This window comes from Pleuronectes platessa, chromosome 11, assembly GCF_947347685.1.
Source record: "Pleuronectes platessa chromosome 11, fPlePla1.1, whole genome shotgun sequence".
In the NCBI taxonomy this organism is placed as follows: domain Eukaryota; kingdom Metazoa; phylum Chordata; class Actinopteri; order Pleuronectiformes; family Pleuronectidae; genus Pleuronectes; species Pleuronectes platessa.
In genome coordinates this window covers 14,409,860-14,433,748 of record NC_070636.1, presented here as the reverse complement: position 1 = coordinate 14,433,748, position 23,889 = coordinate 14,409,860, and the positions used below count along the sequence as shown (strand labels likewise).

The 23,889-nt window shown below is 42.7% G+C and overlaps 2 protein-coding genes across 5 annotated transcripts in view; one reads left to right on the top strand and one right to left on the bottom strand.

The window, feature by feature from the left end:
• Positions 1-19,994, top strand: part of LOC128450788 (uncharacterized protein KIAA1522 homolog) — a 32,836-nt gene extending 12,842 nt beyond the window's left edge. For all 4 annotated transcript variants that reach the window (XM_053434463.1, XM_053434464.1, XM_053434466.1 and 1 more), the window contains 6 exons: positions 12,413-12,556; positions 12,741-12,784; positions 12,879-13,014; positions 13,167-13,274; positions 13,687-17,808; positions 19,003-19,994. In XM_053434463.1, coding sequence (XP_053290438.1) covers positions 12,413-12,556; positions 12,741-12,784; positions 12,879-13,014; positions 13,167-13,274; positions 13,687-17,808; positions 19,003-19,067 — 4,619 coding nt within the window. In that variant the 3' untranslated portion in view covers positions 19,068-19,994. The remainder of the gene's footprint in view (positions 1-12,412; positions 12,557-12,740; positions 12,785-12,878; positions 13,015-13,166; positions 13,275-13,686; positions 17,809-19,002) is intronic.
• Positions 19,995-20,416: 422 nt separating this feature from the next.
• si:ch211-67f13.7 (uncharacterized protein LOC565426 homolog) lies at positions 20,417-23,213 on the bottom strand. The gene is made up of 8 exons (XM_053434880.1): positions 22,758-23,213; positions 22,563-22,675; positions 22,363-22,469; positions 21,714-21,888; positions 21,508-21,622; positions 21,356-21,435; positions 21,185-21,273; positions 20,417-21,042 (listed from the first exon to the last, which is right to left on the bottom strand). The coding sequence occupies exons 1-8, from the start codon at positions 23,211-23,213 to the stop codon at positions 20,417-20,419; spliced, it is 1,761 nt and encodes a 586-aa protein (XP_053290855.1).
• Between the last annotated feature and the right edge of the window lie 676 nt (positions 23,214-23,889).

Sequence of the window (23,889 nt, the reverse complement as noted above, 5' to 3'; positions counted from 1 at the left end):
AAAGAGGTAAACATGCAGTACTATAATAAACTTTTCAAAATGCTCTTTGCAAAAAGCTGTATTTTGTCCTTCAGTAGTTCTTCTAAAGATTAAACATGCTTTTTATATAAGGCCTATTATAGTGCAGTGTCTGTTCTGAACATGCCTGTTTGGAATGGGCTGTATGCTTGACATGGTAATGCTGGTTGCAGCCTTTCTTTTTGAAACTCTAAAGAGTGACCTGCAGTAATCAAGCCGTGGCAAGTAAAGAACGACTGCTGGACTCAGTCACAGAACCCTGACGCTGCTGCACAAAGTGCTGTTCACCTGAAGTTGTTGTTGCCATTGTCGTGAGCATGCTCTGAAAATGCTGTTGTTGTGATCAACAAGGTCACTTACATTTAAGAGTTCAAGCCGTTTGCTGGTCCAGAGTGCTGGTCAGCTGTTTATTCAAAGTTTCTTAATGTAGAAAAAAATTGCGCCAAATTCGACTCTACATGCATTCATTCATAACAATATTGACAAATAATATCTAAGCAGACCTGTATCATCTTGTACGTCTTCTTTGGAATAATAAATTAAAGAAACCTTCTATTAACACATCAGGTAGTTGAATTTCCCAACATGTTTGCTCTTCATTGGGGATGAGGTTGAGCTGAATTTCTTGTAAGGAAGAGCATTCAAACTAAATTGTGGCTTGGGCCACAGTTTTCTGTCCGAACCTGAACAACCCAAGAGATAACTAACCGAGCCCGACCCGAACCTGACACATATTCAGTTTTTTCCTCAGACCCAATCCCAATATTTTCCACGATAACAGGCACGTACATGGCACAGTCAATGTGACCCAACCCAAGTATAATTTCAGAATTTTTGTCTGAACCTGGCTTGACTCTGGCTCAGCTTTGGTCTCCACACACAAATCCAAACTCTTTATTGGGTTACTTTACCCTTTGCTCTTACAGGAATGTATTTTTGTAAACAAGCCTTTTGGAGTTTGACCAGAGAGGGATGTGCATAGCAGCAGGTTTTTGGAGAGATAAACTCTGGCCTCCTGAACCTTCAGTGTGATCAACCCAACTCCTCATTATGTTCTCTGACAGTGTTTCATCCTGAACCAGAAGCCAGAGCTTATCTGTCTTGACAAATTAATGAACTTCTATTTGTCTAATTCCTCAGCCTGTCAATGTGGATCCTGTCACACCTGCTGGTCTGACAGATATATAGCTCCCTGCTGTACAGTCAGTTTACTCAATCTTATGCCAAACAGGACAATAGGCTCCTCTTGTGCAACTCTCAGATCCTTTGGGCTTTAAGAATAATCCCCCAGTTTATTTAAATTGAAAAGAAGGTGAAGGGAAGACAGATAAGGTCATAGAGTCGTAGAGTGGCGCTCTCGGAAGGTCACCTGTTCACTGTGAACACTCCCTGAGAGATTCCTCACATTCCTGTAAGTTATAAAGATTTTTCTGTGGAGAAGCTAAGAGAGAGCCCTTTGTGTGCGAGAGTGTATGTTTGGCTTGCATGCCAAGCTCAGATCATATGAGGCATTTTTATTTAGCTTCCATTGTTGAATATTCGGTCAGCGACTCCGCTCAAGGGAAACTGGATTTCTAGGCTTGTGTCGATCTGTAGCTTTACTCTCATGTGCCATGATATGTGAACTGATAAACAACACCTGCTTTAATACAGCTGAAGAAATTTATTGCAGCTTAAACCTGGAGTGTGTTTTTAGCTTTGGGATGGCAGACGAAGAGGCAAAAGACAGAAGGAAAAACTTGCAACACACACTTCCCTCGTTAAGAGAAATGAAAGTAAAACAATCACGCTACCATGAAGGCAACAAAGTTAAACGCTACTTAATATAGGCCAAAGACTATTTTAAGAAATGAATATGTCAATGCTAAAAGTAGGTTTTAATATTGTTTTTGACACTAGTTTAGTGTGTTTGTGGGGCATAGGTTGTCTTATTGTGTTGTGATGATGACACAGCAACAATGAAGGGCAGAAGAAAAGGTATGAGACAAAAACAGAGAAGATAGAGTTTCACCTTCTTCCTCTCATAGCAGGAAATAATTAGTGGTACTTTTAAACATACAGTAATATTTCTTTTTAAAGTCAGGTTGAAAACAAGTCTCATATGCATGTACACACACACACACACACACACACACACACACACACACACACACACACACACACACACCTCTCCTATCTCCATTTGTGATTCAGCTGTTTGCTACAGCAACAGGATGGACCACATTACAAATACTAAATATCTTCTTCTTTTAATTATTATTATGATTATCATTAACTTTAATGAAAATATAAGTAGTATGTCTCTTAAATTCGTTGTGCCTCATGATCTTTTCTTGTTTGTGCTGAAAGCATCCTGCTGCACTCTGCCTGTACATCACCTTTCAGGATTCCGATTATATTAAGATATTTGATCATGTATCAAAGGTGTAGAAGTATCCAATGTGCATTACAGAGAGTAGATACATATATAAAAAAAACACTTCTATGGTAATCTTTATCTGACAAATGCAAAATCCAACAATATGCCGTCACAAACTTCTCACACTTTCAGCAGATCCTGCATAGAGAACCAGGCTCTCTGTAGATACAAAGTTACACACCAGCACTTTTGTCTCTGCACCTATAGTCACCCACATACACTGCTTATAAAGATGGACGACACGTCTCTACTTCCCCCATTGTTCAAAAATGAAGTCCAAATATCCTGAATACGGGTGCTGCCATCTTGCATTTTGACAATGTAATAGCCAGAGTATGCGCACTAGTGATTGTAGGGTGAAGCTGCAGTATTGAGGTCCACTGACCAGTCTCATTAATGGTAATAAGGTCCAAAGAAAATATCTTTGAGAAAAAAATATGTTCATCTGCATTTTGAGATTTTTGTCAGGTCAGTGTCCAATCTGCGGACGTGAAGGAGGCAGGATTTATGACCAGTCACCAGGGGGTAATCCGTATGACTTGGATTCACTTTTTGGGTGCTGTCATGTCATCCATTTTTATGTATAGTTTGGTCACCTGTCCTTTAGGATTATTCACAATGCACATGTCAACATTCCCGAAGTTGAGAGAAATGATAAAAGCCAAATAGCCTACTACGGCCACAAGAGACCAATAAATAAAAAATGGGTTACATCAGATCCTTAAAGAGACAGAGCGCTGTTCTGAGATTTAAGAAGAGATATCACTTCCTCTTTTGTGTTGTTCTAACTGATGTTTATTTTTACCTTTAACCAGTCAAGCATGGCTTACATTGCTTGTCCTGACAGCATGCCACTGATAGTTGTTTAAGTGTTGGTACGAATCAAGTGGATACTGACGTCATGGGAATTTCTGTGTTTATGACATGACTCTGTATACTAAACAGTCACACAAATGCTTATTTATAATTACAGGGTTTTACGGACATTTACCAGGATTATATTTCAATAGGTGAAGAGTCACCACACCCAAATGTCAGAGGATCATATTTAGGTCATTCAGATGTTGAGACGGGTTCACAAAAAGTGCCAGTTTGCCCTCTAGTGCCATCTCCACATCGTACTCAAGTTCCATTTCATCTCGTTGCTTTTATTCTCTGCAATCCTTCCCATTTATGTGTCGGTGAACAGTCTTGACAGGAAAGCCCACCGCAGAAGTTTTAAATTCATGAAATCCTACATTGTTTCATGGTCCAGATATTCAGATACACCGCTATGGCTTTTCAAGAGCTGCACACGCTGTTGTCACGAAAGGAAAATGTGTGCTGACACACTGTGGTGAGAGACTGATAAATACTGTATGTGCCTGGAAAGTTCTGTGAGTCACCATTCGTGACTTTTGAATTTAAAGAAGACAGTTTGGAGCGATGTTGCTTATTGTAAAAGAGTAGATATTCACGGTGCAGTTAGTGCAGAGAACTTTGTTGGTGTTAGCCTCCCACTGTGTCAGAGTTGAGTAAAGTTGGTAAACTGTTGGTTGGTGGAGTTTCCCTCTCTTAAGAACATGCTGTTCTTCAGTGGCCTGTTGTCAGACTGGAGCTGTGATAAGGTTGAACTCTGCTTGTGTATATTAGATTTGTCCAGTGTATGTCAGCTTAACCTTGTGTTTTAGTTGTCAAGAGGTATTTGAATGCATAATTTAAATTTAATTTGACTATTTTGAATTAATAGAAAGCTATTTCCGCTGTTTCACTTTCTCTTTAGAAACAGAGGGTCGGTGGTTCGATCCCTTACTCCTCCATGACATACAGTGCCTTGCATAAGTATTCACCCCCCTTGGACTTTTTCCCATTATGTACTGTTACTAACTGGAATTCAAATAGACTTAAATAAACTTTTTCCCGTTTGATCAACAAAACATGCATAGTACTTTGGAGGTGCAAAATAAATTTTATTGTGACACAAACAATAATGAGAACAAAAAAGTTGACATCTGTTGGGTGCATAAGTATTCACCCCCCTGTGTCAATACTTGGTAGAACCCCCTTTCGCTGCAATTACAGCTGCAAGTCTTTTGGGGTATGTCTCTACCAGCTTTGCACAACTAGAGATGGAAAGGTTTGTCCATTCTTCTTGGCAAAAAAGATGAAGCTCAGTCAGATTAGATGGAGACCGTCTGTGAACCGCAATCTTCAAGTCTTGCCATAGATTCTCTATTGGATTGAGGTCTGGGCTTTGACTGGGCCATTTTAAGACATTAACATTCTTTAATCCAAACCATTCCTTTGTAGCTCTGGCTGTATGTTTAGGGTCATTGTCCTGCTGGAAGATGAACCTCCGCCCCAGTCTCAAGTCTTTTGCAGACTGCATCAGATTTTCTTCAAGGATTTCCCTGTATTTGGCTCCATCCATCTTTCCCTCTATTCTGACCAGTTTCCCTGTACCTGCTGAAGAGAAGCATCCCCACAGCATGATGCTACCACCACCATGTTTCACTGCTGGGATGGTGTGCTCAGGGTGATGGGCAGTGTTGGGTTTTCGCCACACATAGCGTTTTGCATTGAGGCCAAAAAGTTCAATTTTGGTCTCATCTGACCAGAGCACCTTCTTCCACATGTTTGCTGTGTCTCCCACATGGCTTCTGGCAAACTCCAAACGGGATTTTTTATGGATCCCTTTCAACAATGGCTTTCTTCTTGCCACTCTTCCATAAAGGCCAGATTTGTGGAGTAGACGACTAATAGTTGTCCTGTGGACAGATTCTCCCACCTCAGCTGTGGATCTCTGCAACTCCTCCAGAGTAACCATGGGCCTCCTGGTTGCTTCTCTGATTCATTTTCTCCTTGTCCGACTCTTCAGTTTGGGTGGACGGCCTCCTCTTGGTAGGTTTGCGGTTGTGCCATATTCTTTCCATTTTCTTATGATGGATTTTATGGTGCTCAGAGAGATGTTCAAAGCTCTGGATATTTTTTTATAACCTAACCCTGCTTCATATTTCTCCACAACTTTATCCCTGACCTGTTTGGTGAGCTCCTTGGTCTTCATGATGCTGTTTGTTCAGTAATGATCTCCAACAAACTCTGAGTCCGTCACAGAACAGGTGTATTTATACTGAGATTAAATTGCAGACAGGTGGACCCTATTTACTAATTATGTGACTTGCAAATGTGACTTGTGAATGCAATTGGTCGCACCAGATCTTTGTTAGGGGTTTCACAGTAAAGGGGGTGAATACATATGCACTCAACACTTTTCAGATTTTTAATTGTAAATAATTGTGAAATCCATGTAATATTTCCCCCCACTTCCAAATGATGCACTATTTTGTGTTGGTCCATTACATAAACTCACGATGAAATACATTTTAATCTGTGGTTATACCATGACAAAATGTAGAAAAGTCCAAAGGGGGTGAATACTTATGCAAGGCACTGTAGCTGTCCTTCTGGCAGTAGGGTCTTTTGGCAGTGTGTGATTGCTCTGTGCTGTACATAATGTGATAGCGGTGATGTAGTGGTGAGCACTGGTGCCTCACAGCAGGGCCGTTCCTGGTTCAAATCCCAGTTCTGTTCAACCACCTGTTTTCTCTTGGTTCTCCAGCTTCCACTGTTCAAAAACATACAGATTGGGGCGAGATTAATTGACACTTTAAATTGATCGTACAGAGACAAATGGTTGATTGACTGTATGTGGGCCACGTGATACGCTGGCGACCTGTCCTGTGTGTCCCCCGCCTCGTAGCCAATGTCTGAGCTCGGATTGGTTCCGCTCAAAAAGAATAGGTAGTATAAATAATGGATGGATGGAAAATAACTTTCATGGCGGTTCAAATGGAGAATTTTGTCTTCTGCATTTTTTTGTCTTCCTCTTCCATTTGACCCACAATCATCATCCGGCTCTGAAGTTCACCCCAGCCATACCCAGCCTATTATTAGCGTTTGCTACTCACACTCTATCTGCTACCAAGAATGCTGATCTCTTTTCTTACTGTTTTAATGTCTGTAATCACATGATGTAGTAGGAGCCTATAGCAAAGCTGTGCTTACATTAAACAAGCACGAACAGGTCTGAATATTTAACTTTACCCTGCACCGCCTTTTATGGGATTTCATTTTCTGCTTAAAGTTAAAGCTATTGAGAAATACCTTGTCTCTATGTGACATTTAAAGGGATAGTTCACCCATAATAAAAATTCACCCATTCTCTACTCACCACTATGCCGATGGAACAAAACAATTTCAGGGGTAAACAGCGTTGCAGTCAAATCTCATACAATTAAAGTAAAGGAGGACCCCTTCTTCAGACGTAATAAAGATACAGAAAAAAACCTCCAACGTCCCCGGCTCCTCCAGTCTGCATTTGGAACACCAACCGACGATTTATGAATGTGGTGATTCACTGCGTGTAAAAGTGCTTTATGAATATGTGTGAATGTGATTATGCTGTTAAATGTTTGATATGACCATAAAACTCTATAGAAGTGCATGCATGTGTGTGCTTTGAGGGTATGGAGGTATCTGATACGTGCTGATTTGCTGGCGTACAGATTGTATGGTCTGACTGTGAATTGGAGTGTATCCCTGCGTGCCGGATGATGTTACCTGGGTTGCTGTCATTGTCACACCACACCTCTTCCTTTTCCTTCTCTCTCGGCTGCGATGTTTATATTTAATTCATGGGAAATCAAGAGCGTGAAGCGCACACACCTCTGCCCACAATGCGTTTGTCCAATGTATCCAGAGTGTACCCGTATTACACTGAGCCCCTCAACCCTTTCCCCTGCTGTTATCCCAGTGTATTCATTCAGGTTTGTGACGATTATAGAGGCTTTAGCACCTGGCAGCACCGTCGAAGCTGAGAGAATGTGTCTGCATGGCGATGCAAAAACAAGACAGAGGGGCAAGTTGGGGCAGGGAGGAGAGGTGTGTGTGTGTGTGGGTATTTGCATCTGTTTGATTCCCATGGAGCGGTTCAAGGATGGGTTACATCACATGAACAGCAGTTTGTTTGTGTTGATGTGATTGTGTCTGGTTCTCAAACCGATGATTTTCCCTAAAAGTTTTAACTGAGCGACTTATCTTTGTCTCGCCTCCCCCTCCTTCCTATCAAACTGAGGCAGATTGTGCTCAGGACAGTGAAGTCACATCGTCAATATTTTTCCTCAGAGGTTTGGGTTTTTCCTGCAAATTAAAGAAAGCCTTTTTTATTGTGTATATCATATGGGTTTTACAGGCTGACACCAGTATTTTTAGAAGGACCAAAGTAAAGTAAAAGCCCCATACATTTTATTGCTTCCCTCGCACATTTTTATACTTTTTTTATTCAAAGATATTTTGTGGCCTTTTATGTCTTTATTATAAGACAGGACAGTTTTTTGTGTGAAGGAGAGAGAAACTACGGGGAAGGCTTCGGCAAAGGGTCGAATCTGTGGCCAAACTTTGATCCTGACAGTGCAGAGAGGTCTTAAACACTGATAACTTGATGTAAACAACATTTGCATAACTACTAATTAAACTGATTAAAAATGAGAAAGGAAAATCCAAACAGAGCATTTTAGAGACTAGTGACCTCAGTGTTACTAATCGTGTCGGGTGGGTTATGGAAAGTAACACTGGAGATGGTCAGAGATAAAGTGTTGTGGAGTCACAGCATGTTAAATGTTAAATGAGAAAGCAGAAAAATGATTCTGAATGATTATCTGATTATGTAGGCTTATTAAACATTTATTGATCATTATAAAAAAGATAAGTAGATCATTTGTAGATTTATTTTGCCCCTGATCTACTATCTCCACTGTTACAGGTTTATTTACAATTCTATATATTTCATCATTGGCAGGTTTATAAAATAAAAGCTTAAATTATAGCTCTTTGAGTTTACTCAAAGATTCAGTGTTGTTCATCTAAACCCAGTAGTTACAGGTAGAACTTAATAAGTATCACCATGGTTACACATGATAAATACTTGGTCAGTTCCACTATTTGTAATTTGTTTACTTCAGCTGCTGATGCTAAATATTTTCCCGAATGCTCCTTGCTTTCTGTTTCTAGAGCCTCCATATTTTACCAAAACAACAGATGTTTGCTTATTTAAAATAGTCTACTTGAAATTCCGTTTTTTTACATTAAAAAAAATGAATCGTTATTCCCCCTCAAACGCATTAACTTTTTTAAATATTGTTTTTTTAGTCGTCAAAAACTTGAATGCACTGGTCATGCAGCGTTGTATCCATTCGATTTAGTTTCTTTATCCAAATCTGGGATGTAAACATCCGTTTGGGGCTCATACGTAATCACTACCAGCGCGTTAATATCACCAGCTTCCGCACAATCCGGCCGTGACAGATGGCGTCTTTTTAATATGTCACCATTACAATGTGGTCACAGGAGCAGCGATAACATGAGCCCCTCATTAACGTGCATTCATGCCCCACCCATCACTCCGGGCCTTTGCAGTCAAGTGTGTGTGTGCGTGTGTGTGTGCTGTCATGGCAACTAGATTATGTGTTGTCCCAGACTGACTCTACACTACACATGCATATCAACTTTCTGTTTACATCTGCAGGCTGAACCACTGCAGCAGGGACCTCTGTTTAAGCAATAATCTGTTCCTTCTTGTTACTATGTACTGGCAACACATGCGACACATTTTTTCTTCTATTATTTGTCAAAGTTGCTGTTGTCTGACTCAGTCGGCAGGATCACAACCATGGGAATGTTTTCCATTTGTTCAGATGTCACACATTCCGTACCGTGTCGGCACACCAGGAAGTGACTGAACCACTCAGCCGCTGATTAGTGTGAGGTGTCTTAAATGGCGATTTAAAAATAAATAAAAAGGAAATTTGTCTCAAAACAAGTTTGGAAGAAACCTTTTAAAAATTTCAGGTCTGGATAATATCAGGCCCTGGTTAACTGAGGAATTTAAGATTTGCCAACCTCTACTATCACTGCGTTGTAATCATTTTAATGTCACATTGCTTTAAACAACAAGGAACATGTTCACATGTGTGACCATGTGCGGTGGCCCTGCAGTCCTCTTCTTCTTACAAAATTTTGAATCTTGTTTTGGAAATTTGATCATTCAATTCACTCACTCCCCCTTGTGGCAAGACAATACAGTTCTGTCTCTTTATAAGCAGATTTAAAAACAACCGCAGTGAGTGTAACGCTGCACAATAAAATGAGACAAAATGCTAGAAGGAGTAGCATACGATAAAATAAAATAAAAATGATTTGATGTGCTGTGCTGTAAAATGAAAGAAGACCCAATGCAAAGTACAAGAAATGGTAAAATGAATTTAGAATGTTATGACACTCAAAAGAGAAGAAAAGGGTCTGTTTTGAATGTGTTGACAGGCAGGGAGCCCTTAATGGTAAAATGTTGAATTTGGGCCACACTTACACTTTACCCTTAAGCCTTGAGTCTCGACAAAGGAAAAGCAAGGAGCGGCTGACCAGAGGATCTGAGCGATCGAGGAGGCAGAGAAGCTCAGAGTTTTATTTAGAGGCCAGGCCGTTTAGTCTTTAACAAACAAAATAAAAGAACCAAGAACTGATATATTGATTTGCTGTGTTGCTCGGGGCTCTGTAACAGGCGCGTGGTCAAAAGCAGTGTAGTGCGTGTGTAAGTGTTGTTTATTTACAGTGCTAATGCTGTGGGGGAGCCACCCGTGACACCGTCATAGACCTCAAATCCCTGGCAACAGCTTTCCCTTCGCTCCTAATGTTTACATGTGTGACCTCAGTGTGATCTGCGTCCCTGCTGACCAATCCAGGGGGAGCGTGCCTGCAGATGGGGAGCAACAGTGGGGATACTGGGTATCTCATCGAGCAGTGACGAGGGGGAGTGAGAGAGAGGGATGGCAGGATTTAGGCTACTGCGGATTAATGTCTGAGCTCTGATTGGCCATTGGCCGTGGAGACCTTCACTGCTCTGCATAGCGCTGAACTGACAATAACAACAACTTCATCAAAAACAAGCGAGATTATCATCCCTGGCTTCATCTGATCCCCCCAGGATGTTTATTTAACTCACACACTGCGGACAGCACCTTCTTAGATAGTTTGGTTCTCCTTTCTTGAACACAACTCGGATTTAGTTTAGATGCACTTTTACATGATACAAGAAAGAACATGGTGGTGCTTCTGACGGATAACTCGGCTAAAATCAACTGCTTTCCAACTGTCTTCAGGAGGAAAGGTGAGTGACGGCAGCTCATGGCACTTGTAGTTTGTAATTTTGAGACAATAGATCTGATTGGTTCATGACTTGACTATTTAATGCCAGAGCACATGTAATGAATGCTCTTACAGAAGAGACAAGTCGTAACAATTGGTAGTGATCACTGAGCATGTGGGTGTCGAGGCTAATTTCAGTGCGGTCTTACAGCAGCAGTGCGGACAGTAGAGTACGGTCGGGCGCTAAATGTAGAGCAGCTGTCCCCATTTCATAAGTGTCCTAGCAGGTTGTTAGCCCAGTGATCCCAGACGGCGCCCTGGAACCGTGAGGGCACCACATGTGTTAAAGAGATCCATCACATGCCAGGTGCCCTCGAAATGTAAAGCAACATTTTCACAGATTTTATCGTTTTATTTTTTGATTCAAATCAATTTTATGTTAATATACCATCTCATTTTACTAGTGTTTTTCTGTCTGTGAAATGATTCGATCTCTGTTTGTCTCTTCTCCCCTTTATTGTTAGTGGTCAAGACAAGGGTCAAATTTGGCATGATCTGGAGACAAGATACATTCAGTATTAATAAAATGTGAATAAACAAGCAACCGGTGCTCTGTAGCCATCATTAGAGTTGGACAAAGTTGAATATGTCTTCTTCTCATCAGGTTAACTATTAATCTGATCATTTTTACTTTAGCATACAAGACTGAGACAGACATTTAGGGGAGCTGTGGGTGCTGATCTCTTTCATGGCAACAACATTAATAGAATCAATTCATCCTTTAAAAGTTGTCTTCAAAATAAAAGCACAACATTCATTTTATTGCTGCAAGGCGTTATATCAAACTCAACTCCACAGCTTTTACTTTGAAAAGTTGTGAACTTGGTTCTGAAGATGGTGTCTATTACTTAAAAGACCTCTGAAATAGCTGCCATGCAATAACAGCAGGTCAGTAAATCATTCAAACCTATATATAAACCACATATGTAAGCAATAATAAAACAAATTGGCTTTAACATCTACATTGCATATAAACCAGGTAGCATGAACACAAACTTTTCTAACTTTAATATGCACCCTAGACTAAAATTCTCTGAACACAACATCCAGCACACAAACATAAAAAAGTGCCAGTATATTGTAGAACTGTTTGAGGAGGACTCACTAATGAGAAGGAATCATTCTGAAATACATCAGCTCTGGGGCATTAACACAAGAAACGAGAACAGTCCATTTCATAGACTTTCACACCTTCTGAGTAAAGTCATAACAATATAACCAGCAATCAACTTGATATTAAAATGTCAGTTGATAGAAGAGATTTCAGGTTTTGCCATTCCTATGAATTTCATCATCTACTTTGATGGTGCCCTAGGTTCATGACCTGGTATCTCAGGTATTTTATAATTAGTCAATAAAAGCTTTGACTGATGTAGTCGGCAGTCAACAAGATGTGACAGCAATTTCATTAGCGTCCTTTTCACTATCTTATTAAATGGTACTTAGGCTAGTAAAAAACTTGCAGAGGGTAGATTTTTGACTTGATAATCCCTTCTTAAGACATTGTCAGAGTCCCTGGAGGCTAATCCTGCATGAGTGGAACTGGACTTCAGCTTTTTTAATTTGCGCTCGCACCCTTAAAACTTATTTACTGTTCAAGAGCTTAAATCAACCTGGCAGACACCTGAATGTTCTTGACTTGTCCATATGGACGGACCCCCCTTATTAGCTGTTACATTAACACAGAGATTCTACTTGATCCATGCTGATCCCCTCTCCCCCTCTCTTTACTTAAAGCTTTACCAAAGCGAGATGACGATGACGAGACCCAGGCGCCGCTGCTAGTTCAGGAGAATGTGTTCATCGAGGCCAGCAGGCCCAAGCACCTGGAGGATCTTCACACTGAGGCCATGGAAGGGTTGAAAATGATGCAGCAGGAGGGTACAAAACACTATTATTATAGTCTTTACATCTCTGCATTAAATCAGAGCTGTCCCATGCCAACATGTTGATAACGATCCGCATATTGCTCAAGAACCTGTGCACGACATGAGACAGGATACAAAGTATGTTAGGTATTTGAAATGTCATTTTAAATCTGAGTTTAATGGGCCTCTCCTTGCAGAAACCAATAACGGAGTGGAGTTCCAGGATAATGAAAGCACAATTGTAAGTGACACCAAAAATGTCCTGTTTTTTTGCTTTAATAATGTAAATGTACAATCAAATTTACGTGAAAATATTTTTTCTCCTCTTTTGCCAGTCAACAAGGACGGCCCAAACAGACGGGGAGGGTGGAGGGTTTATGACAGACAGCAGCATTGCAGACACATCCTCCATCGTCTCAGTACAATCATCTGTTTCCAATAGATCGTCCCGTTCTGGACTCACCAGACAAGGTAACTTATCCACCAGAGCCCCTGCTTTTGTTTACTGTACAACATATAGTGATGCACATACAAACAATTAACGGGTGACATGTACAGATTGGATTTGTGTTAAGGACCAAAAGATCATCTTTTATCTCTTTTCTCATGTGCTGTCGACCCAGGATCAACATTCAGACCATTGAACTCTGGGAAAAAGTCAGAAAAGACAAGAAGAAGACGACACAGGAAGACTGTTGCGGGTATACCACAGCATGTCCAGAGAGAGTGGGGTATGCAGCTCATTTTTTAAATGTAATACAAAAAATCTGATGGTCTTTGACTAACTCAGTCAGTTGCAATTCGCTATGTTTACACAGCATTTGTATATCTTATACTTAGAGAATGAAAGAATGAATTTTGCATGCATAGCCATAAATCATATTAACATGGTTGCCATTTTTTAAAATTCTTAAATATCAATACGCCTCTGGGGGCAAAACTATTTACAAGTGGAATTAAGATGGTAATCTAATGCTAAATGCTCAATCCAATGCTAAGGTGCTTAAAACAAACAGTCAGTACAATGTGAGTTTCCCACCTTGAGCAGCACTCAGAGGAAACCATTTTCCTCATGTGACTATTGTCTCTTCCTGTAATTGTAATATGAACCATGTGCTAATTACTCCTGCTATCTTCTTTCAGGGTTGGACAGACAGGGCTGGTCACTGGCTAATAAGTTAGAGGAAGAACAGCTTTATAATGGTGAGACTGATGAGAGCCCCACCACCGATAGCCCACAGCTAGCAGCTCAGTCACAAAAGGGAGCCGGTGCCGGCCTTCAAGACAAAAGGATCCTCCATCCCCTAAACAAGGCCCACATCAAGCAACTCAATGCCTCCCATGCTGGACATAGGGATGACCTGGCCCTGTTGCACCGCATGGGCTCTGGCTTTTCTGATGGACAGAGGCCGCGGTCGCTGGCTGTTCCCTGGATGACCACTGCCAACAGTCTCCAGCAGGAGCCGCCTAGCCCTGTCATGTCCATGTCACCCCAGGCTAATTACATGTCCAAAATCATTCCCAATGCTGTGTTGCCACCGTCCATCGATGTGGTAGAAATCAGCCGTAAACAGAGTCGCAACAGCCTTCGCACTGTCAGCAAGAGCAGCCTGCTTCTCTCAAGCCCAGCCCCCTCCCGTGCTTCCTCTAGAGCGTCTTCGTCCAGAACCACTTCCTCAAGAGGTTCTACCATCACCTCCGCCTCCCGCAACAACTCCCACAATCTGTCTGACAGCTCTTGTTGGAGTAACTCTGAGTCCTCAGAGACCTTGGTGTCTGACTCCTCAACCATCTCCAGCAGCAGCACCCCCCGCCAGAGGTCGCAGGCTGGTGAGGCTTTTGCTAAAGAGGACAATGTCAGCAGGTCTTCTAATGGCACGCTCATTGGTGAAGCACAAGCACCTAAGAAGGAGGGACCATTTGTGCGTAGCCTTTCCGTCATGAAGTCCAAGAAGGCTCCTCCTCCTCCAAGCCGCTCCTATTCCCTCCACAATAAGATGAAGCGGCGATCACGTGATCTGGCCGAGGTTAGGGTCTTTCCAGGCGAATCTTCCCACCACAGAATCTCCACTACAGTTGAGGAAAATGAAAAAAACCATTCAGAACCTTCATCCATGTCCTCGAGTATCATAGACAGCCCTGGCTACAATGCTGACACCAGTTCTCTGGAGGAATCCACAGGGTCATTCAGTCCCATTAGAGCCCAGGCACTAAAGGCAGGGGAAGCTGTAAAGGTTGATTCTTCACAAGAGAAGCAGGAACCACCTCAGGAGAATAGGCCCAGCAAAATAATCTCACCGTCCAGTGGTTACTCCAGCCAAGATGGAACATCCCCACAGCTTTCTAAACAGCCTCAAAGTACATCTCCAAGGCACAAGATCATCTTGGCAAAGCTTCAAAAGTTCTTTCCTGGGTCCACATCTGCTGGTTCAGCTCTGTCCCCTCTCATAAAATCAGAGGCTCCTAAAAACATTAGACCCTCTGGGGACAATAACATGGACTCAGTTGACACAGTTGGTGCCAGTGCCTCTGTAAGGACATTGAGAGAACTCTTTAACATCCCTCCGCCACCTAAAGTCCACGCACCTCCACCCCCTCCACCAGAGGTATGGGCTCACAGCAAGCGAAGCTTTGAGCTGCTGCTTGGACCCCCGGCACCTGACAACCTTTATGCCATCATAAAGAAGAATCCAAAGGACAGGAGACAACAGAGGCAGTCGCCCTCTGCCTCTACAGATGGATCTGTGAAGAGCTCGGTGGAAGAAAGAAAACAGAAGAATCCAGTTGTAACAGTGGAGTCCAGTAATGGATCCTTACATGTGATTGAGAGAAGGAAAGTTCAAGAAAGTGTGATTTCGAATGAAGAGATTCATAAAGAGAAGAATGAAAGACTGGCTCAGAATGTTGATTTGAAAGGAAACGGCAAGGTGACAGAAAAAGCCAAAGTAAGTGACATAATAAATGAGATGTTAGTGAAGGCTGTAGAGAAACGTGAAAAAAGAGTGACATCAATTAAAGAAGACGCAAAAAAGACATCCACAGAAACAACAGAGGTAAAGACCAACATGGATATCTCATTAGCACTCATGTCTCCATCACCCTCGCACCATTCTCCTCAACCCCACGCTAAACAGACCACAGAAGTTACCTCTGTCACATTAGTACGAGCTGTTGTATCCCCTGAGTCGTCCTGGCCCCCTCCACCTCCACCTCCAACAATAGCACAAGTGGACGTTGCTGGGCCTGATGTGACAGATTTCCCCCCACCTCCCCCATTGTTTGGTGAGGTAGGGTTTGTCATACCTGTTCAGGTGCCACCAGAGAGGTCCACTCCTGGTGGGGAGTCTTCTGCAACTACATCTGTTGTATCAGTAGTGATAACAGAGGCAGAACCACAGAATTCCAGTTCATCCCAAGGGGCTGCCCCTCCACCACCGAATATCCCTCCTCCACCACCCTATACAGCCCCCCCTCCGCCAATTATAGCAGTCTCCCCTCCTACAATTAAAAAGGCCCATCTGCCGCCAAGAGAAATCTTTCCACCGCCACCTAAAGAATTCTCTCCCCCACCACCCAAGGAAGTCTCTCCTCCAGCCCCTAAGGAAGTCTCTCCTCCAGCCCCGAAGGAAGTCTCTCCTCCAGCCCCGAAGGAAGTCTCTCCTCCAGCCCCGAAGGAAGTCTCTCCTCCAGCCCCGAAGGAAGTCTCTCCCCCACCACCTAAGGAAGTCTCTCCCCCACCACCTAAAGAAGTCCCTCCGCCACCACCTAAGGATGTCTCTCCCCCACCACCTAAGGAAGTCTCTCCTCCAGCACCGAAGGAAGACTCTCCTCCGAGCCCTAAGGAAGTCTCTCCTGCAGAACCTAAAGAAGTCCCCCCCCTACCACCCAATGAAGTCTGTCTGCCACCACCTGAACATGTTTCTCCACCCAAACAGTCCTCTCCTCTTCTGGTTAAACATGTCTCCCCTCGACTGGCTATCAAGAACCCCCCTTCGACAGAGATACTCCCTCCATCTACTGAAGAGGTTGTTCTTTTGTCTTCACAAGAAGGTGTCCCTCAATCATCTGTAGAAGAAACCCTTGCTTGCAAGCTCAACCCACCGAAAAGTATTCCACCTCCACCACCCCTACAATCAAAGCCCTGTGTGTCAGAGCGGGATATTGATCTCCCAAAAGAAGACATCCTACCCGAACCTGAAATGAATCAAGTTTCACCCAGCAGTATTCTCCTTCCCCCACAGAGTATCCCACCTCCGCCTCCGGTAGAGCAACCTCAGGCTGTACCTGGACCAACAACCGATGAGGTCCCACCATCGCAATCATCTGAAGTGTCAATACCACAAGGTCCTGAAACCTCTCTTTCACCAGAAAATCCCCAAGAACCAGCTCCTTCTCCCTCTGTAAACATTCCTTTGCCTCCACCTTTACCTGTGCAGGGTCTTACCAGCATTAAGCTTCAGTCTAGTACTATAAGCACAGAAAACCAAAGCCAAGAGCTGAACTCTGCTCATGTTGTAGAGGAGGAACCCACTCCTGTTGTAACCCCCTCCCTCCTACAGATGGTCAAACTGCGGTCTGTCAACAGCAGTCCCGAGCCCCCTAAAGCTCAAGAGGAACTCAAGACAGAGGTCACAATGAGAAAACAGCAGCCCAGTGATCAGGCTCCAACCTCATCTGCCAACGGAGAAGCTCCTCAAAAACCTATCAGAAGGTCTCTGATAGTGACTTGTCCTACATCCACTTCTCTGCCTGTCATCGTCACTTCACAACCAGCTTTACCCAAGTCCCAGTCTCTTGTGGCTCCACCTGCATCTTCATCCACAGTACCCTCCCCTACAAAAAAGTCTCCTCCTGCTACGACTGCCTCTCCTTCCATGAAACTACAGGAGGCAATCCGGCTGAGGACAGCAGCCAGATCAAAAGAGAGCCCTGCATCTCGCCTCAGCGTGCCATCACCTACATCACCAATAGACCTCCAAAGGTCCCCCAAGTCCCCCACTAGCACAGCAAGCTTTATCTTCTCCAAGAGCAACAGGAAGGTGGTGATTGAGACCAAGCCAGTGACAGAGGCCAAGACAAGAGTGCAGAATAAGCTGGAGGTTTCCCCTGTAACAAAGGTGGTGAGTGAATCAGAGTCTTTGAAGAAAGCGAGCAAGATGCCACCACCTGTAGCAAAGAAACCCAAATCGAAGGCCAAAGAGGATGAGACCAGTGAAGGGACCGAGCAAACTGCAGGACAGGAAGCACAGCAAGAGAGTATCCATGGTAAGAGTTAATATCCATAAGAATGGGATGACGAGATTACTTTTTTGGTTTGAAAAAAAAAAAAAAGAGTTTGATTTGGTTTCAAGTGCAGCACTCCTAGGGTCCCAGGCAGAGTGGGGCAGTGCATGTTAAAAATACACATTAGATGTTCCTAATTGAAACCATAATTTGTTGGTTAGAATCCTAATATAAATTAATTAAAACTGATTAAATAAATAAAAGGTTTAAGAGGGACCTTCAATACAGGAAGAGCAGAGTATTAAGTTAGGGTGATCATCTACATGCTAGCCATTCTGTGAAGTTGTATTTGAGCTCATCGGTTCTATGTGTTTAATGTGTCAACATGCTGTCATGCTCACACTGACCCTGATACAGAGGGTGCATTTACCTCATATTAGCCAGGCCGAGCTAACCGAGTAAGCAAATAATTAATAAAATCAATAAAACTAATATGAAAAGAGCTGTGAACCATTTGTACCTGGTTTCAATCGACTGCTTTAGACTCTTTAACAGTAAACGTGGCTAATTCATATGATGTAGTAGGGTTAACATCTTGGTTTTCACGGCTTTCCTGTTCTTCACGTTCTCCTGACATGGTGTGAATACAACTTTCGCAAGTGCAACATTTCCTGTGTGAAGTTTAGCTTGTTAGCATGCAAACACTTGCTAAGTTGCACTTAACATGAAACACAGCAGAGAAGTGAAAGGATTGAGAGCTGTCATACCTGATGTTTCTCTTGACAGCTGACTTACAATTGGCTGAGGGCATGTAGCGAGGAGACCTCACATGAGGCTCCATCCCCCAATAAGGCTCTGAATGGGCAAGATAGCTGTGTTCGTATCCTGGGTATTTTGGTTTATTTTGGGATAGTTGGAGGAAGTGGAGATATGTCAGAATTCTTTAGACACAGTCTATGGTTTGGTTAGGAAACCAAAGTACGGGACAAATTTAAGAAATGGAAACTTAGGATCAATAAGATGGAGAAATTAGTCATGAATTAATGATCAATATTTCATGGCATCCATCCTGTAGGCTAGTTGTTGAGTTAGTTCACTCTGTGTCAGGAGGTGGACCAACCAAACGACATTCGGCCTTAGAGCCATGCTGCTAGCTTGGCTAAAATTCCAATCAGTTGTTATATTGCACATCACCTCTTCACACAATTAACCTAATTATTTTATCTCCAACCACAGATGGGGCAGAGAAGACAAATGGGACAGCAGGTGCGGTGGAAGGAGGAGAAACACTATCGACATGATTGTAAAGACTGAAGGAGACCGGGAAGGACTAACTAATAATAACACTGCAAGTTGATCTTTGTGAGTGACAGATATGAAACTGGATGTGGATAGATGCTTATTTCAAAAACTGGAATTTGAAACATGCTGGATTTAATAGAAAATCATTTGAATGTCTTGTTAATGGTGTGGGTCTTAAAGTACAAAGTTAGCATTTTACTAAGAATCATCTATTTTCTTTTGCTATAGGGGGCATTCAGATTTTTACTGTTGCAAGAAATGGGAATATACTGCCCTCTAGTGCCAAACAATGATTGTACCACTTGTGTCCTGCTGAATCAGAGCTTGTGGTTAGTACTTGCAATGATGGGACTTTTGGGCATTCATCTGTAAATATAGCAACGTGTTGTACATTTTAATTATCCAGTACTGATGGATCTTTGCTATCCTGTTTTTTTTCTGTATTTCCCCCCCAAAGACTTTCCACACAAATGATATTTGTTAAAAAGAAAAATATTAATTATCTTAAGTTATTTTTCCTGTAATGTTCAGAGGAGAATGTCTACTTTGCAATGTTGTGTTAAACCCTTATATCATCATATAAATCAGTTTGTTTGTGTCGATCTTAATCCTATCCAAATTTGTTTTCTCAAAATAAATCCCACTTAATTATTTTATGATTCAAAGCCATCGATGTGCATGAACACTATCACAAAAAGAAAGAAGTGGACATGACAGGTTATACTGGAATCGCTTTATATTTGGAGCATGTTTTCTGCTGCTTTTAGTTACTGATAATGGAGGCTTTGCCTTTCTTACAGTTATTATGGCTCTAACAGTGGGATATTTCTATGTTGGACTATAATATATTTCAAAGTGTTTTCAGACATCGTAATGTCAAATGATCATTTATTATGGAAAGAATAAAGATTTATGGACAAATTAAATCATTGCAGTGACTGAGTTAATATTTATTTGTCTCCACACTGGCGACAGCAAGTGACCGTAGGCATTCTGTTTTCAGGTTGTCCGTCTGTCCAATACATTAAGACTTCATTTTTCAGATTTGGCACAAACGTTCAGTTGGACACAAGGAGGATTTTGGTGGTCAATGATCAAATGTCGCTGTGATCTCACAAAGCACATTTTTGACTTAATATTTCTGAAGATTTGGTACAAATGTTCACATGGAATTAAAGAAGACCAAAATGTTATTGGTTCATCCTGTTGTTTTAGTCCAACATGTCGTGCTTTTTGAAAAATAGTAAGTTAGGACAAAAGTCATTTGCATTTTCAAGTTTGTTTTTATTGAATTTAAATGTATGAAGAACTAGAACAGTCTTTAAGTGGAGAATCCATTGAACCGATACTACCTCCATGTGAAATACCATGTCGGATCATCTAGATCTGCCAGACCATCATAGTCCTTCCTCTCTTCATCTTTACCTGTGTAGGTCTTTTCTTTATCAGCTTCAGACTCCGGCAGGTGTGCCAACTGCGCCCAGTGACTGAGCACTTCACCTTCTCTCTGATTCGAATGGATCGTATGCTGAGCATCAGAGGTCTCATCTTCTCTTCCCTCAGATATTTCATACACTACTTCACCCTCGAACACATCCTCCATGTCAGACGCTGGGCCATCATCTTCAGGCTCATCTATATTCTTCACTTCAGCCTCGCTCCGCTCCTCCACTAAAACCCCATGCCTGAAAACAAATTTCTCTGACTCGGGTTCTGTCGTAACGCCGAAGATTATCCTGCTTTCCACTTCACCGAGCTCCTCGTCTGTGTACTCTTCTTCATCATAATCGTCATATTCTACTACATCTGCACTTTCCCACACATACTCAGGACTGTGCTGCTTATCAATTTGTCGACTGACTGTGGTCTTGATGTCTCGGCTCACGCTGACCAGGGAAGGACTGATTGGTAGAAAACTCTCCTCTGCGGCGTACGGCTGATCGGAGACGAGCAGCAACTCACTGCGGGCAGAACCTTGGAGAAAAATATGTCAAATATAAATTTTGATTGATTGAGTTGAATACTCACTTACAGCAAGTAAGATATCTTAAGTAAATCCTAGTAGGAAAAAGTGATAGAATATCCTGTAATTAATGCAGAGGAGACTGCCACAGACCTTCTGTCGTGACCTTCCAGTGTTCAGAGGTCACGCACTGTGAATCACAGCATTCACATATAGAGTCGTCACCAGTGAGGGCCTTCCACCTATCATCGAAAACCAGCAATATATGCTTAGTCCAAATGAAAACGCTGAAAAATGTGGACTATAGTAGGGGAATAGGCTCACCTGTTTCCTATGTAGGTGCAGGATTTGTGTGTAGGACTTGGATCCTCTAATGTGACTGAAAATTCACAGTGAATGCTGACCTAAAGCAGAGAAGGGGGTTATACCACTATTGCAACCTGAATGTGGAGAATCTGTTGCTTCTACACTGTCACCTCAGTGTCAGGGTCAGAGGTAAAGTGGAAGGCCTTCAGGGAGAACTGCAGGGTCTTGTCCGTGCGATAGATGAACTGAGAGGCTCCCGGGTCTTTTTTGCTGTCCAGCATACAGCTATGGATGAGAAAATCAATCCACCGATTCAGGTTAATCTCAAATCAGAGAGCAAAGTCAAGAAATACCACCAAAAAAAAAACGTACAAACCCAAAATTGTCGATGATGGTGTATTTGAGATAGGATTTGGCACCACCGGATGGTGCTGCATAGCAGCTGCTGATGTATAGTTTTCCTCCAGTGGGGAGATGCAGGGCAGAGACCTGGACATTTACCGTCTGGCCAAGCTGGTACACGTGGGGCCCGGCTGGTTCGCTCGAGGAATCTAAGAATGAAATAAAGGTAATTTTTTTCAGTTTCAGAGTTGGAGGGGCTGAGCAAATGTCTACATAATGCCATCTTATTAACTACAGAGTAGATGCGCACTTTGTGATTTTACAATTCATTTGAATGACTAACATTTACACCAGTTTTAGAACATGTTACAAAACAAAAATGTCAAAGCAACCAAGCACCATATTCAGCTATAGACAGTTCACACAATGCATATCAGAAAGGCTTAATGGAAAAAGTATCAAATACTATAAAAAAAATGCTTCTATCTTGCTCTTTAGGAAATTAAATGAAATAAAGAGGTTTTCAAGTCAACTTTTTTGCCTTGCAGTAACATCCCTTGTCTGTAGAGGGTGCTGCGGGCCACCTAGTACTCCTACTTCCAGCGTCCTTGCCACGTGAAACAACTCAAATGAGATTTATCGAAGTTTGAACATGGATCAAGTCACAGGTTTTTGACGCATACCATCCATCAACTCGATCTTGAAGTCACTGGGGCGCCCTTTCAGCTTTTTACGCATCACAGCAGTTTGCCAGGTGGGTTTCACAGCCAGCTGGTACACGTGATGGTTCCTGAACAGGTGTGGGAGGACGTGGGAGGACGTTAGTGGTCGGCCCCACACATATACACAAGATGTTAGATTTCAACAAGGCTACAGGTCCAACCTCTGATAACGGCACTCAATGTCGACATCGATGGTTTGCGCACTGCTTGGGGACCGTTTTGGCGATGGCGCGTAATGGAGCACGAACTTGTAGACCAGGTAACCCCGAGGCGCCTGTCATGAGGGGCCACAGCTGATACTGCTAGACTCAAGGTACAGAGGTTGAAATAGTGTGGAAACAAGTGAGACATCTTACCTCACGCACGGCATCACAAGCTGTCACCGGATACGTGAAGAGGAGGTCCCCGTACGGTCTGAGGACCCCGTTGCTCCTGCAGCTGCGGCCTAATGTCAGCTCCTCTGCCTCGGCGCTCTGACCGTAGAAAGCTGGCTTGACCCGCACGACCAAGTCAGACGTGGAGCAGGTCACAGAGACGTCTGGCACAGCGGCAAAGTCCGACCGGGTCTGAGCAGGACGCATGGATCGGGGGTCCAGAGGAGGGGGGCGCCCTGGTGGACTGAGTTTAAACAATGGAGAAGAGCTGGCAGGTAGCTTCAGGGAGAATTCTGTTGTTGACACTTTGGATCTTGGATTACCCAGGTTCGAAACACCCCTTTTCCTTCTTGTAAAGGCAGATGTGTCGGCTGCACAGCAGAGGAGGTCAAGTGATAAAACACTCCACAAAATAAAGACATGCCACTTTGTTTTCATGGCAGCAGATTGCTCTGTTTGCACCTCTCCCTTCAACCTGCGCCTTAAAGCAGAGCTCAGCCGCGGCTGCAGGTGATTGGCGGCGGGTAAATTGACGCCCTGGTGCCAAACAGACCAAGTTTGTTTCCTTGTGTCCCGAAGGAACCAATGACTCTTTTCCCAGGTTACGCATGAACGCGTCTTTATTCAAATCACAATGGGCCCCGTGCAAGAACATGTTCGTGTTCTTATCCTAAATTTTTCGTAGGGTGAGATCGATACGAACATGTCGCGTCAGTTTCTACAAATGGCGTGTCTTCAGAAAAGTGCGTAAATGACGTGTGTAAACCTGATGAATGCCACCTGTGCGTATTAGAGTGAGCCAGGGGCTATTTCATCTAATTGTTGAGGGGACAATAAACGGAGACATTTCTGAAGCGCAGTTCCTTAGGGACATACACACTGCTGAAAAAAGTAAATATTCCATTGATCAAAATGTTTTTAAAGACACTGCATTTAAACCAACGCTTTTTTTTGTCAAACTTTATTAACTGACTTAAAAAAAAAAAAATTACAGCACATCTTTTTCTCTGATTTCACACTGCTTAGTGCTCATTGCAGTCATACTTAGAAAAAGTATTTACACACATACAGCAGACAATATAAACACAGGACAGAAGTCATGTGCAGCCTTCAA

Coding starts and splice junctions, on each gene's coding strand:
- si:ch211-67f13.7 (XM_053434880.1), bottom strand. CDS start 23,213: ATGAAAACAAAGTGGCATGTCTTTATTTTGTGGAGTGTTTTATCACTT. Junction 21,623..21,713: donor ACCATCATCGACAATTTTGG/GTTTGTACGTTT, acceptor TCTCATCCATAG/CTGTATGCTGGACAGCAAAA. Junction 21,043..21,184: donor CTGGAAGGTCACGACAGAAG/GTCTGTGGCAGT, acceptor TTTTTCTCCAAG/GTTCTGCCCGCAGTGAGTTG.